This window comes from Urocampus carinirostris, chromosome 6 (assembly GCF_059441175.1).
Source record: "Urocampus carinirostris isolate Australia breed hairy pipefish chromosome 6, RoL_Ucar_1.0, whole genome shotgun sequence".
In the NCBI taxonomy this organism is placed as follows: Eukaryota; Metazoa; Chordata; class Actinopteri; order Syngnathiformes; family Syngnathidae; genus Urocampus; species Urocampus carinirostris.
The window spans coordinates 7203291-7218396 of record NC_142354.1 but is presented as its reverse complement, the minus strand read 5'-3'; the positions used below and the strand labels follow the sequence as shown (position 1 = coordinate 7218396).

General features: G+C 41.4%; 2 protein-coding genes across 5 annotated transcripts in view; both read left to right on the top strand.

The window, feature by feature from the left end:
* Positions 1-4596, top strand: part of LOC148363685 (purine nucleoside phosphorylase-like) — a 28589-nt gene extending 23993 nt beyond the window's left edge. For 2 of the 4 annotated variants that reach the window (XM_088337087.1, XM_088337085.1), the window contains 4 exons: positions 2380-2555; positions 2631-2821; positions 3321-3400; positions 3462-4180. In XM_088337087.1, coding sequence (XP_088193213.1) covers positions 2380-2555; positions 2631-2821; positions 3321-3400; positions 3462-3614 — 600 coding nt within the window. In that variant the 3' untranslated portion in view covers positions 3615-4180. Of the gene's footprint in view, positions 1-2379; positions 2556-2630; positions 2822-3320; positions 3401-3461; positions 4181-4204 lie in introns of those variants that run through there. The other 2 variants (XR_015850616.1, XM_088337086.1) reach the window with 2 other exon arrangements.
* A 4386-nt stretch (positions 4597-8982) lies between these two features.
* Positions 8983-14025, top strand: hesx1 (HESX homeobox 1). Its single transcript, XM_088337084.1, has 4 exons — positions 8983-9106; positions 11346-11479; positions 11557-11658; positions 13484-14025. Exons 1-4 carry the CDS (start codon positions 8983-8985, stop codon positions 13631-13633), a joined length of 510 nt encoding a protein of 169 aa, XP_088193210.1. The 3' UTR covers positions 13634-14025.
* The last annotated feature ends 1081 nt before the right edge of the window (positions 14026-15106 follow it).

Sequence of the window (15106 nt, the reverse complement as noted above, 5' to 3'; positions counted from 1 at the left end):
GTCTTTCGAAGAGCCCAATGGAGCCACTAGGCATCACTAAATGGCCGCAGGTTGCCGACCCCCACTTTAGTCTAACATCTGTCTCTGGTTACGTGATTATAAATAGTGTGATGAGGAGATATAATCTAATACCTTTTCCTATGTTATCAACATCCCTAGTAAATTGGTGATTCACAGTTCAAAGTTTCACGGAATCCTTAACCGCCTGGGTTGTCGGGGCACAAATGGGGATGCAACTCTGGAGAGCTTTCTCCACTGTTGATGGTTCATGGGCTGTTTTGTGGTTGTGGAAAAGTTGAAACCAGTCCATTCCTCAATATTGTCAGAATAGTTCTTTTTCAGTCTTTCTCTCCGCCTCCTTGGAAATTTATCTTGGTCAGCCCTGAGGATCTTGTGATGTGGCCATACCACGGAAGTTTTGGTCTGACACAGCTGACAACAGTTCTTCATACGGTCCAATGTCTCCCTGATGGTGTTGCGCACTGTTTCATTCCTCACATGTGCTTGGTAGCAGATGCCTAGTAGTGTCCTATAGCACCGCATCTCCATGGCCTGGATTTTTTTTTCCAGTTTTGCTGTGAGGTTCATGTCTCGCAAGCAGAGAGGACGATAGAAGTAACCAGCGCTTGCATAAGTATGATCTTTGATTTCACTGGCATGTTCTTGTCCCTCCAGATGGGTTTAAATCTGGCAAGTGCTGCTGAGGATTGAGCTATCCTGGCCATGATTTCTGGTCCTAGCCCCTCTTTTGATATGAAAACTCCAAAATATTTAAATTTTGTGACAGTTCAAACTCTTGGTGGTTGAAGGCGATATTTGAGGTGTTACCTTAGGGGTCGTTAGTCATTCCTTTTTTTCTGTGCTGATTTCCATCCCATACTTTGCTGATGCTCTGACCACCTCTCTGAGTTGCTCTGCCGAGGCTTGAACCAGCGACCTCCCAGTCTCGGAGCGGGCGCCCTACCATCTAGGCTACCAAGCTAGTTTTTCTGCTAATCAGGCAATATTATCAGCAAAACGGAGGTTAGGGATGCTGTGCCCCCTACTGCTGACTTTACCTTCATGTTGGTAAAAAGCTTCAGTCATGATCCTCTGAATAAAGTTGGAGAGAGAGTGCAGCCTTGTCTCACCCCGACTGTGGTCTGTAACCACGTTCCAATGGTTCCATTGATCAGTACCACACTATTAGCTTTTGGATACAGCTGTTCAATGGTCTGAACTAGTTCCTGGCCCATGTTGTACTTCCGCACGGTGGACCAAAGAGTGGCTTGCCATATGATACCATTTTCTTGAAATCCACAAAGATGTGATTGTTTAGTGATTGCACGGTTGATTTAGTCATCTTCTTGTTCTTCTTATTATTATTATCATGATTATTATTATGATTATTATTATTATTATGATTATTTTTATGATGATTGTTATTAGTAGTAGTAGTAGTATTATTATCATCGCCATTGTTATTGTTATTGTTATTATCATCACCATTATGAAATGAAATGAAATGATCTGGGCAGCACGGGGACGCAGTGGTTAGCGCGTGTGCGGCACAGTTCTAAGGTCTTGGGAACCTCCTAAGTGGGTTCAAATCCAGCTACCGGACGTCCTGTGCGGAGTTTGTATGTTCTCCCGTGCTTGCGTGGGTTTCCTCCGGGCACTCCGTTTTCCTCCCACATTCCAAAGACGTGCATTTCAGGTGGATTGGCCGGTCCAAATTGTCCCCAGGCGTGAATGAGCGAGCGAGTTGTCTGTCCCTGTGTGCCCTGCGATTGGCTGGCAACCGGTTCAGGGTGTCCCCTGCCCACTGCCCGATGATTGCTGGGATGGGCTCCAGCACCCCAGCAACCCTACTGAGGATAAGTGGTGCAGCTGATGAGATGAGATGAGATGAAATGATCTGCATTTATATAGCGCTTTTCAAGTCAATGACTTCCCAAAGCGCTTTACAGTGTGCTTCACATTTCCCAATAGCGGCCGTGCAGCCATGTAAGGCGCGAACCTGCTTATTGGGGGTATTAGGGGTTCAGTGTCTTACCCAAGGACACTTCGACATGTAACACAGAGGAGCCGGGATTCGAACTGCGATCTCTTGATCCCAAGACGAGCGCTCTACCTCCTGAGCCACTGCCGCCCCATTATTATTATTATTATCATCATTGTTGTTGTTGTTGTTGGGCTGGGCCGCCAGAATATTCACAGACATTAAACCAGTCTGTGGTACAAAAAAAGTTGGGGAACCCTGGCCTACACAACAGATGTACTGTACTTTCAATAGTTTCTGCACTTCTAAGAATAATCTATACAACACTGAAATACAAGTTTTACAATGCTTTTGAAATACCAATAGCCACCTGACGCATGATATTTCACAATCTTCAGACCACCTTTCCTGTGCGAGTCTTCAAACTACTTGGCGTGGAGACCTTAATCGTGACCAATGCTGCCGGCGCATTGGCTGACAGCTTACGCCCCGGTGACATCATGATCATCAAAGACCATATCAACTTCCCTGGTTTGGTGGGCCTGAATCCCCTCAATGGACCCAATGACGAAAAGTGGGGCAACAAGTGAAATATGCCCATCTAATCCTGACCTTTATTTTTTTGCTGAGGTTTTTGCCGTTTTTGCAGGTTCGGCCCACGTTTCCCAGCCATGTCAGGATGCTATGACAAAGGTCTGTGCTCCCTGGCCAAGGAGCTTGCAAAGCAAATGGGCGTGGCCAACTTCACGCAGGAGGGTGTTTATGCTATGGTGGGAGGACCCACTTTTGAATCCATTGCTGAGGCGAGACTGCTGCATCGACTCGGCGTGGATGCTGTAGGTATGGAAAATATCAAACAGCATCTCATTTAGAACCAGTTTCTGCGGTTAATGGGGACCATTATCACCCGCGAAAAGTGAAAATCAACAGATTAGCGTCACACTTTAATAAAAGCCTATTACAGGGCAAACTGACCTTTTACTCAAAGTTTTATTTGTAAATGAATATATTTATTTGTATATTGTGAGTGTTTCAAAACCAATTGACAACAAAACACAACTTGTTCAGGTGACTGCAAACAAGGAAAATAGATTGGCTTATGATATCTATTTTCCTCCTGTATTGCCAAAGTACTGGATTTATGATTTTTTATCAGCATATCCAAAAAAAATGAATACATCACTCAGCCATTTTGTTTCCCTCTTGCTGGGCCACTGAGCAATTTCCTCTTCAAACCAATGTGGCCTGTGACGCAAAGGTTTGCCTACCCCTGGTTAAAAGGCTGCAGTCACATAACATATACACCTCACTATAAATTATGGATGTTATCTACTTACAGGTATGAGTACGGCCCCTGAGGTGGTCATAGCGACACACTGTGGCTTAAAAGTCTTTGGTCTATCCCTCATCACGAATAAGGTACACACAAATATGCAAACACACAGAAGCGGAGGACTTAAAGTTTTGCTCTGCATGTTAGGTGGTGAAGCGCTATGATGACCCAGAGACCGTGGACCACCAGGGGGTTTTGGAGGTGGGCCAGCAACGCTCACACGTGCTGCAGCAGCTTGTGACTGAACTGGTTGCGCAAATGGAAATCAACAACAACATTAGCAGGAATAACACATTTTGAGAGGAGACATTTTTTGTACAGGTATTACATCCTAGAGGTGACTTTGTATTTATAATCAATATGGGTAATGAATGAATATTTATAGAATGTTAAATGGCATTATTATTCAGCCTTTAAGTTTGATTTGTTGCAGTGCTGAAATGTTTCACTCCTTATGGCCTTTTTATTTATTGTAATCATCAAATAATTATTTCAATAATGAGTTACTTATATAAACGTTAATGTTTTCAATTAGTGTCTAAGTGCATTCAACAGTTTAGTCGTTGTGTTGTCTTGGCATTGATCTAGATCATTTTCTTGTTTGCCTTTGGTGGGGGGCCGTGAGTCTTGCCAGACCACTTGTAAAATCCAGCAAGATCCAGTCCGAACAGGACTGAGGTGAGAATGGGGTTTGGGGGATTTTCCACTCGATGGGTGCTTTGTTCTCTTCAAACCACGCCAATTTCTTAGGAAAACAATGGTGAGCCATCTTGTTGATTCATTTTGTAAAAGAAATGTAGCTCAGTTCTGTATTCACAAGCCCTAATTCTTTTCTGTTTTATGTAGTAAAAACATCCACGAAACTGCTTCACTTGTTTTTTTCCATCCAGTCCAGAGACAAGACCCAGATGTTGATTTAAACTCACGGGGGAGAAAAAAGCTCATCCTCCTCATGATGCCTCACGCTGTTGACATTTTTCTTGACGGAAATGCAGCGTTTACCGTTCAAAGCCAAGTTGGATTGTGTTTTTGTTCATCCTATCAAATGATCCATATAGATGTTTTTTTAATAAGCCGAAAGGAATTGATGTAGCATGAGCGACGTCAACAAGCCACGTTCCTGCATTTGTTTTATTTGTAACCAATCGAAGTCAGAATAATAGCTGTACTGTTTGCGCTAGTAATATGTGGTGTCGTGTAATACACTCCCCTTCCTGCGGTGTCGCTGTATACTAATGTGCAGCCTTGTGCTTGTGCTTGAGAACTACCGAGGAAGAAGTTAAGTAAACACTCTATGAATGTACCGTCCGTGCCTGTCTTGAATCTACTACAATCCTACTCCATACACAACATACCAGCCTAAAAATACGGTTTTAAAATCCTCGCTGTACTATGATTGGTATCATTGTAAACCCTATAGTAATCCTTAACTGATCTTTTAACCTGACTTTAAACTCTACTGCATAAAATCATAGTGTCAGTATGTTAAAATGTACGACTAGAGGTCACTGTGTCATAGTATAAAGACGAAGCATGTGTATTTGAATACATTAATCTACAAAAGCAAAATTTTCAAGGCACTTGTTATTGTTTTTTTTTTTGTTTTTTTTTTACAAATTTAATTTTTCACACATTTAGGGGTCACTATATAATACACTGTGGGTTAAGGTTCCATTTACATTCCCCAGTTTGAATAAAAATAATTTTTGTTCGCAACTATGTTTACCTATCAATTGTAGCCTACTCCTCATTTTGGCCAATCCCAGTCAACTTTCTATCACGGAGTTCTGTTAAAAAAAGCTGCTTTGGGCCTTCAATTAAAAGCTGGAGCTGCTGGTGTCTTTGTATAGAGCTACAGTAGAGAGCAAACTGGCATACGGCGTCACAGTGTGGTATACTGCGAGCATGGCTGCGGACAGGAAAACTTCATAAAAAGTCATCAACATTGCCCAGAAAATAATTGGTAGCTCTCTCCCGAGTCTGGAGGACATTGCCGGCTCATGATAGCGCAGCAGTACCATAACAAGGCGGCCACCGCTTTGATCTGTTGCCCACTGGAAGATATCATGCGTGCCTTAAAACAAGGACCAACAGTCTCAGAGCCATCCCTGGAGCCATTACTACCCTAAACAAGCACACAAAACTGTGGGGGAAATATATAATACTTGTCTATATATAGAAAATCGTCTGATCATATTTTTATTCCTCAACTCTTATTTAGGGCCCGGTCACACAGCCGTTTGCGTCTGAATCACGGCCAGAAATTTCTGCCTGTGAAGCAGACGCTGCTGGACGCTTTGAGATCGCCATACAGACGAGATACAGCAGTGCTTTACACGCGGTCGGAAATTCACACGCGGTTGGCAGCGTGAAAAAGTTTTGCGCTGCTCAAAACTTTAGGGCCCGGTCATCAAGCCTTTCACGGGCGTATCGAGGCTGAATCACGGCCAGAAATTTCTGCCCGTGAAGCAGACGATGTTGGACGCTTTGAGATTGCCATATAGACGAGACACAGCAGTGCTTTACACGCGGTCGGAAATTCACACGCGGTTGGCCGCGCGAAAAAGTTTTGCGCTGCTCAAAACTTTAGACCACGTGTTAACCGCGGGCGGCACACGAGGTAATGACGCGGAAATGACGCGGAACGACGTGCTCTGGCCGCGGCCAGGGCGTGGTTACACATGGGTAGGACGCGAAATTTCAGCGGGTAATCGTGGGTGGAGCACGGTCATAGCATGTTCTGCGCCTGTATCGCGGTGTACGTGAAATTAGCGTGTTTCGGTGTGACGGTAAAGCGCCTTTCTCCGCGTATATACAGCGCGATTTGCCGATCACACGTCAGTTGTGCTCGAGACGTCAAGGGGTGGACATGGATCCCCGTCACCGTAGTGACCTCGTCTTAATCCATTTTTATTTCTTGACATTTCTTTTCATTTCATAACAAGATAATAAAATAAAAATGAAAAACTATTACAATAATAACATATTGGCTTCTTCGGTGCCATAGCTTGAAATCTTGATCTTCACGGGACTGTGTCTTGAGCGGTTATGATTTCTACAGCCCGGTGTTATGCGGAGAAATGCATCCCTGCCGAGATTTGCATCCCCTCGCTACTACAACCACTTTTACCTCGTTTTATCTCACTTTTATCTCACTTTTAGGTAATGTAATGGCGAACATATAACCAAATCCACTTCGTCTTGCATTTGTTGGGAATGTAATACAACTTAAACCATTCCGTCTTTGTTTTTGTTGTGAACGTAATCGAACGGTAATGCACACCGTATATAAATCACTTTCGAGAACTGTTATGCACTCTACCGTAAAGCTTATTATGCAGAAATAAGCTTTTTGGTAGAGTGCATAACAGTTTCAATACGAGCGATTTGAATAGAAAAAGGCAAAATAAACATGTTACCTGCTCAAAAGTGATTTGTATACGGCGTGCATTACTGTTGTATTACATTCCCAACAAATGCAAGACGAAGTGGTTTTGGTTATATGTTCGCCATTAAATTCCCTAAAAGTGATATAAAAGTGAGATAAAACGAGGTAAAAGTGGTTGTAGTAGCGAGGGGATGCAAATCTCGGCAAGGATGCATTTCTCGGCATAACGCCGGCTCGGCAGCTTTTATACCCGTGGTCCACATGAGAAAATGACGCGGAAATGACGCGATGAGAAAGCGGAACAGTCGCCGGCGTCTGTTTTGCGGGCATACCACCAATGAACAGCGGGTTGGCCAATTTTGCGCATTTTCCATCGCGGGCAACCACGGGCAAAAAAAAAACGCAAAATTTTACCCGCGATACAGACGCAAACGGCTGTGTGACCGGGCCCTTAGAAAATACTTTGATGTCAATGTTATTGCAATATTTGTATTGCATTATTGTTCCAATGCACTTACAATTTAATCTTATTACATGTTTAACCTGGAGTGCCACGTCTAATCTCGTTGGAAACAATGTTCACTATGTTGTTATCAGTGACAATGAAGACAATTTTAATTCCAGCTAATCTCTTCGGAAGGATTATTTACCTCTCCACTAGCTCCGGGGCCTAATATGCATGACAACATGGCACAAATGGGCCTAATAGCATCCGAACGGTCCCAATAGATCGTTAGTATGAATGGCATTATTCAAGTACAATGTTTCTGCAGACACTGGTAAATAGCAGCCCTTGTATATGGATAATTCGTTAACCACATGCAAAAATGGCATTACAACAGGGTGAATGATTTCCTTAAACATTTTTTTGGGCGGCAGTAGCTCAGGTGGTAGAGCGCTCGACTTGGGATCAAGGGATCCCCAGTTCGAATCCCGGCTTGTCCGTGTTACATGTCGAAGTGTCCTTGGGTTAGACACTGAACCCCTAATACCCTTAATAAGCAGGTTAGCGTCTTACATGGCTGCAATACAAGGCCGCTATTGGGAAATGTGAAGCACACTGTAAAGCGCTTTGGGAAGTCATTGACTTGAAAAGCGCTATATAAATGCAGATCATTTCATTTCATTTTCATTGCGATAGTGGCCCTACTCTTTACAGATTTCTCATGTAATAATGGCCTTACCAACATGCAGTAATGCCACTATCGCATAGACATGGAGTATTGTTTGGACGGTCTTCCTACCTACCATGCATAAAACTGAAAATTTCAGTCCTGCCCTTTTCACACGGGGTGAACGAATGTATGAAAAAATCCCTGACTTGGTCAGTGTCTTTAAAAACAATGCTTTAGTAGTTGACTGTGATCATTTTAACTGTACTCCTTAACACCGTAAAAACATAAAAATAAGATTGTAACAACATTTTATTAACATAAATTGCATTTCAAATAAATAGCCCTTCTCGCTAAACAGTGACAAATAAGTAGCTCAGGTTCACAAAGGTTGGCGACCCCTTGAAAGGGACAGTAACTATTATTTAGCGCCTCCTAGTGGAAAACAATTGTCATTTATTAAAAAATAATGGTTTCACTAATAAGCATAATACATGGACTATCAACGAACAGTGCATTTTTTAAATACTGGTTGGTTGAGAAATTGCCTCATCTAAGGGGAGCTGAACTGATTGTCTGCCATCTTGCCGCCAAGGGTACCCAAAAACCTCAAAAAGAATGTGAAAAAAGTAAAAAGGTGTGTTTTGGTCACTATAAGCCTCCATAGTTTGTATTCGCAATGTGCTTTTTAGCACTCGTTTTCGGTTGAACGACATCTAGTGGTCAAATAATACACATTGTCCCTTTAAAAATACTAATCTGAATTGAATAATGTGCATCATTGCGGCAGCACTTTTAATTTTGTATGAAATGTGACCAAATCAGATTAGCAGACCCCTGTGTAGTCCTTACATTGGTTTGTTGAATTAGGCCTTCTAAGAATGTAAATGTGTTGTCTTTCACACAAGCAGACGCGCTTACCATCTTCAGGGAATCTCATTCAAATGTAAAACAAACACATCTTCAGTTTCATTGGTAGACGGTTTGTCATTTTCTCCTTCCCCTTCCATTAAAAAGTGTACTTCTGGCTTTTTCAAACAATTCTCGCTTTCAAAACAGCAGAAGCTTGATTTTTGGATACCAGAAACTATACCAGTTGTTTTATTTCACAATGAAATCTGCATAGCATTTGGTGTGACAGCGGCACTGGTTTATCGGCTCCATCGGCATGGCCTCAGATGTGGTTTCAGTAACAGAAAACTTGGCGCCCTTTTCCATTGAGAGTATTTTGGGTTTGGAGGGCAAACAACCAGGCAGACATATAAAACTCCACCGACCATGGGACCAGACAGGTGAGTAAAACCTCTCTTTTCTCTTGGCTATGATTTTTCATATTTATTATACTGGGATGGATAATGGTTAATAATAATGATAATGATGATAATAATAATAATGGTAATAATAAAGTAACAAATAATGTAAAATAAGAAACAATTTCTTAAAATTTGCAAAAATTATTGATAATTAATTACATGAATAACAAAATTATTGGACAAAGAAAATCAGCAATCATTATTATTTTTCTTAACAGTTAAATGTATGTGTAATTATTAGATAATTACCCTGATAATTAGATAACAGCAGCAGACTTGAATAAAAAAATCATCCCAATCAGTTATTTCCAAAAATGTATTTATTTATTGGTTATTTGTTTACATAGTTTTTTTATAAATGGTTTACTTATTATAGTGGTGTAGGTCAGGGGTCTCAAACTCAATTGACTTGCAGGCCACAATATTAGGGTCTGGTTGAGGTTGGGCCAAATTGTGTTTTCTGCGAAAAAAGGTCTGATAAAAGCTTTCCACTGTTTTCAAATATATTTTCTGAAGATTGTGTACGTTCCCTTAATCACTACAATTTTCTGTAGTGTGTCTTGGGTAAGTACAGCCTGGTGGCACCCATCCATCTCTCGGCCAACACAATATTAAGATAAAACAAAATATTAAGAACTAATATTGAAAATAAATCATCCATGCATTCATTATCTGCACCAGGGGTGCTGCAGCCCATCCTAGCTGTCCTCGTGCAGTGGGCAGGGGACACCCGGATCTGGTGGCCAGCCAGTCGCAGGGCACACGGACAGACAACTTACTCGCGCATTCACACCGAGGGACAATTTACCTGACATGCATGTTTTTGGAACGTGTGAAGAATCCATTATGCCCGGAGGAAACCCACGAGAGCACGGGGAGAACATGCAAACTCCCCACAGGAAGGCTGGTGGGTGGATTCGAACCCACGACCGCAGAACTGTGGCGCGGATGTGCTTACCCCGCACCTGCCGTGCTGCCTGAAAAGAAATCAATCAATCAGGAATTAATTAATTCATAATCCACTTGGGCTGCACTCAAAAGGATATCGTGGAAACATATTTCGCAAACTACATGAATTATCATATAAATGTGCATTTTTTTCAATACTTATAGGTCAAGATATTTCTATTTTTGGACAAAACATGAAACTCACCTGGAGGGAAAACAATAACCTGATGAAAGGCTCAAGAAGAAAAAAGGTGCTTCATGCTCACTTGGAGTATCCGTAGTCGGTATTCTTGTTTTTTGGTTGCACAACAGGACACAGCCGAATCTGCACCGCTTATCCTCAGTCGGATCGCAGGGGTGCTGGAGCCCATCCCAGTCATCTTTGGGCTGAACAGGTTGCCAGCCAGTTGCATGGCCCACAGAGACGGACAACTCACACGCTCATTCACACCTAGGGACAATTCGACCGGCCAACTAACCTGACATGCATGTTTTGGGTAATGTGGGAGGAAACCGGAGTACCCAGAGGAAACCAACCCAGGCACGGAGAGAACATGCAAACTCCACACGGGAAGGCTGCGGTAACTGGACTTGAACCCTGAACCCCCGCACCGTGGGGCTGCGCGCCAACCACGCACCTGCTGTGCCGCCCACAGCCAAATCTAATGGTCAAATAATACACACCTTTAACGTAATGAGGCGGGGGCCTCACTCTATCAATCTATCAGACCCCTGGTGTAGGAAGATATGAAGCAAGTAGTGCCGTTTGATGCTATTTTTTTCGTAATGTTTTAAAAATCTCAAGTGCCCTTTGAAGTTCGCTCAAGTAATTTCAGGAGTACTAATTACCCCGTTTTAGTAGGCCTGCTGTTTCCTGACAGAAAATAGCAAGCGTTTTCACAGGGACAAGCAATCAATATTTACCAAATTTGCAATTGGTTAGTTCTGCCAAAACTTGTTACGGCAAACCTTTCCATGCAGATCACTTCCTGTAGTAGTTCTGCACACAATAAAACGAGGCAAATGCAGCGATGTATTACGTGTTTGCATTATCACTCAAAGAACAGAAAGCAAATCGACAACTTTTTCCATTTTACTTAAAACATCTATCCACAAGGGTGAAAATTATTCACAAATGGTAAGGAATTATTTTGAAAATGCAAATGAGTTCATTACTGTGAAATTCCGCTTCAAATCAATGCCTTGTATTTCAATAGTAATGAAAATACAAACATCCCCTGACCATATGTTTTGTTTGTTTGTTTGACAGATGTCAGGTCAGATGAGGAAAACAAATGTTGTCATCAACTACATAATCATCATCTTTCATGTTTGAGCTCTCAGAGTCCGGCAACCAGCTGGTACAGCGGACGCCGACCTCGAACTGCCTTTAAAGAAAGTCAAGTAATCAATAAATCTGCCTGTAACGTTGGACTATTGATTTTGGACTGTCAAATCATGTTTATTTGTTTTTGAGTTAGGTGGATCTTCTGGAAGCAGTCTTTTGCATCAGTTGTTATCCAGGCATCCAAATGAGAGAACATTTGGCTGGGCGGTTAGGTCTGGAAGAAGACCGCATTCAGGTATCGACCAAACACAAACATGCATTCGGAGAATCTTTAAAGGTATTCATAACGACCAGTTGTTTTTATTAATTAGACACAGGACGTGTAATGTTCCTCCTCACAATCATGCAAATGTGTTGCAAATATTTCATGTGCCGCGGGACCCGAAGAATTTAGTCTAAAAGTGTTCCCTCTAGAGCTGTGATGTCATTTAAGGAGCACATCACTTTTAACATGGCAAATCCCGTTACCACGATTAATAGGATATTGTCAGGCTACCTGCCCTTTAGCGCTGAGGCTGCAGAAGGCTTACTGTTTTGTTAGCTCCCTTTAGCAGTTGGCTAACTAGCTAGACTGGCTTCTCACTGCGTGTTTTCCTTCTTCTAGCCTTGTTTTTTCCGCTGAGGTTGCGGCCGCCTTTCGTTGATCACTACTGGTTAGCAGAGGTGGGTGGTAACCCAACCCAGTACATTTACTTGGTTACGTTCACTTGGATAAGTTTTGGGAAAAATTGTACTTCTAGGAATATTTTAACCCCCTATACTTTTACTTTTACTTTGGTAAATTTGTGAAGAAAAAACGGTCCTTTTACTCCGCTACATTAGGAAACATTGAAGTCGTTACTTCCTTACTTAATTAATCCCCTCCACGTATGTACGCATCTGTCTGTCTCTGCTAGGACGTATTTATTTTGATGGAGGACCGCGCCAGGCTCTACCATGTTTAACCAAATAAACATAGCAGCCTCGTCACGTGACCATATTCAACTTCAGCGAAGATAAATTGTTTATAAATGAAATAGATCGAAAATGTCGCTTAGCAATGCCGTCTATGAAAACACAGAAGAGGAGGAGCAAAAAAGTGTGTTCCCCTTAGAAGGGTGCGAAACACCAGCTACAATATGCAATGTCTCATTTGTTCAAATTCATGGGTCAGCTTGTTGTTCTGCTTGCAGAGCCTGTTAAGATACGTACTGCATTGAGGCTTTAAATGTGCCACTTGGAGCTATCCATCCATCATCTGCACCGCTTATCCTCAGTAGGGTCGCGGGGGTAATGGAGCCCATCTAAGCTATCTTCCGGCGGTGGGCAGGGGACACCCTGAACTGGTTGCCAGCTAGTCGCAGTACTTGGTACTAAATGTGCTTAATTTTTTTTATTCGATTTATACTATTTTTATTATATTGTTTATTAAAGCACCTGAATTCACGTTGATTATTTTCATCTACTTTTGTATTAAATGTATTTTTTGTTGAATGGTCTTTGGTCATTTGACTATCTGAGTGGTTGTTTTAAAAAAAAGCAATAAATACAACGTTGCTACGGTTACTCATTACTTGAGTAATTTTTTCACCAAGTACTGTTTTACTTAAGTAAGTATTAGGATGATTACTTTTACTTAAGTAACTTTATTCAGAACTAGCAGTACTTTCACGTGAGTAAAATGTCTGGCTCCTCTACCCACCTCTGCTGGTTAGCTCTCCATGTGTTATTTTTACGAGTTAGCTCCTTTCAGGCAGCTCACCCTTTTGTTGTACCAATATTGAATGCAATATAGTGCCTAGGCATTCTCCACAACACTTGTAACCTCTATGAGTAATAAATGTAAACCAATATGGTGACTGGGCTGCTGGGGTGCCCAGTGTTAAGTAACAGCTCAGGAAGTCTAAGACCAGACAGGGTGTCTTAAAAATGCATTTTCTCTGAAAATAATTGGATTAATATATAGTGATGAAATATTTGTATATTGTATGTAAAAAATATGTACTATTTTCTTACATTTAGCATGCTTTGGAATGTTGGAATACCGTCAAATATTTTGTTTTTGCTGTTCTATTCTGTAGTTATGGTTTCAGAACAGACGGGCCAAACTTAGACGATCTCTCAGGGAAAAACAACTGACAATGGTCCAGTCAGCTGTTCAGGCACATCTTGAGATGAAGGTCAGTGGCCTGCTTGGAATGGAAGATGTGCAGCCCGAGGATGAGGAATGACGCTTTTCCCACAATCAAGCCATTAATTCATTAGCTTATGTGCTCCTCTTTTCATCAAACAAATCATCTATGTATGTGTTTTGTCCTGTGTGATTAAAATGTGTAATGTTTAGCATGAAACCTCAGTTTGACTGTTTAAATCTAGATTTAATACACACTTATATTCTATAGTTTATGAATGACCTATATTTCATGTTGACAATGTCTGTGTATAGCAACATCCATTGCTGCCTGGTCATCCTGGAAGGGGGATTACCACTTCTCAAGGTTTCTTTGTTTTCCTCTTGCTGAGGTTTTGAGTTTTTCCTTGCGCACATGTAGGTTATACATCAGGGGATAGTGTAATAATAGTGTAATTTGCAATAATCTGTGGTCTGTGAGGCCCTTTGAAACTTCTTGTGATTAAGGACAATACAAATAAACATTACTTGACTTCTGTAATTAGTTTGGAGTATTTTTGCTACACTTTACTACTGTTTTTGAATGTACATGAGCATAGGATGTTGCGTACAGTTGTGGATACATCGTTTTCTTTTATTGTCCCTAGGTGTGAATGAGCGAATGAGTTGTCTGTCCCTGTGTGCCCTGCGATTGGCTGGCAACCAATTCAGGGTGTCCCCTGCCCACTGCCCGGAGATGGCTGGGATGGGCTCCAGCCCCCCCGCGACCCTAATGAGGATAAGCGGTACGGCTGATGAGATGAGATGAGATATATATATATATATATATATATATATATATATATATATATAGAGAGAGAGAGAGAGAGAGAGAGAGAGAGAGAGAGAGAGAGAGAGAGAGAGAGAGAGAGAGAGAGAGATGAATAGATAGATAAATGGATAGATAGATATTTTTTTCAAATATTCGAATCATCATATTAATGAATGCATAACTCTTTTGCCTATCTCCGTTCTTAGGTATTACAGACCTTTTCTCAGGAGTTGAAAATTAAACAAAAACATAACTTGTGACACAGGTCCTGCCAAATCTATACTTTTACTTTCACACTGATACAAGAAAATAATTGTTTAAAAGACATTGTGTCTTATTTAGCTCCTCCTAGTTGTAAAAAAACATCAATTAAAAAACTAATATTGATTTGAATAATGTGAAAAAATACATTAACTCAACTATCACATAAACCTGACTTTTTTAATGCTTGTAGATCAAGAACTTTGGATTTATTTTAAATAGCATCAGGCTCGCTTAGAGGGAGCTGACATGATTGACCACCATCTTGCCGCTAAGGGGTACCTCCAAACTCCCAAAACTTTGTGAAAGGCTGGGAAAAAAATTAGAAAAAAAGCGGTGCAGATAGGTCACTTTGAGTTTGTATTATTCCTTGTGCTTTGTAGCACTTCATTACTATTTTGTGCAAACAGATAATTTATTTACCAGATAATGAACCCAAAAAAATCTTTCTGCATCTTTCTTAGGAATTTCCCTATTTGCAGTAAACATTTGCCAGTGTTC

Excerpts from the sequence above, each read along its gene's own strand:
- hesx1 (XM_088337084.1), top strand. The coding sequence starts at position 8,983 with ATGGCCTCAGATGTGGTTTCAGTAACAGAAAACTTGGCGCCCTTTTCC. Across the intron at positions 9,107-11,345 it reads CCGACCATGGGACCAGACAG|ATGTCAGGTCAGATGAGGAA; the intron begins GTGAGTAAAACC and ends TTTGTTTGACAG. Across the intron at positions 11,659-13,483 it reads TGGAAGAAGACCGCATTCAG|TTATGGTTTCAGAACAGACG; the intron begins GTATCGACCAAA and ends TCTATTCTGTAG.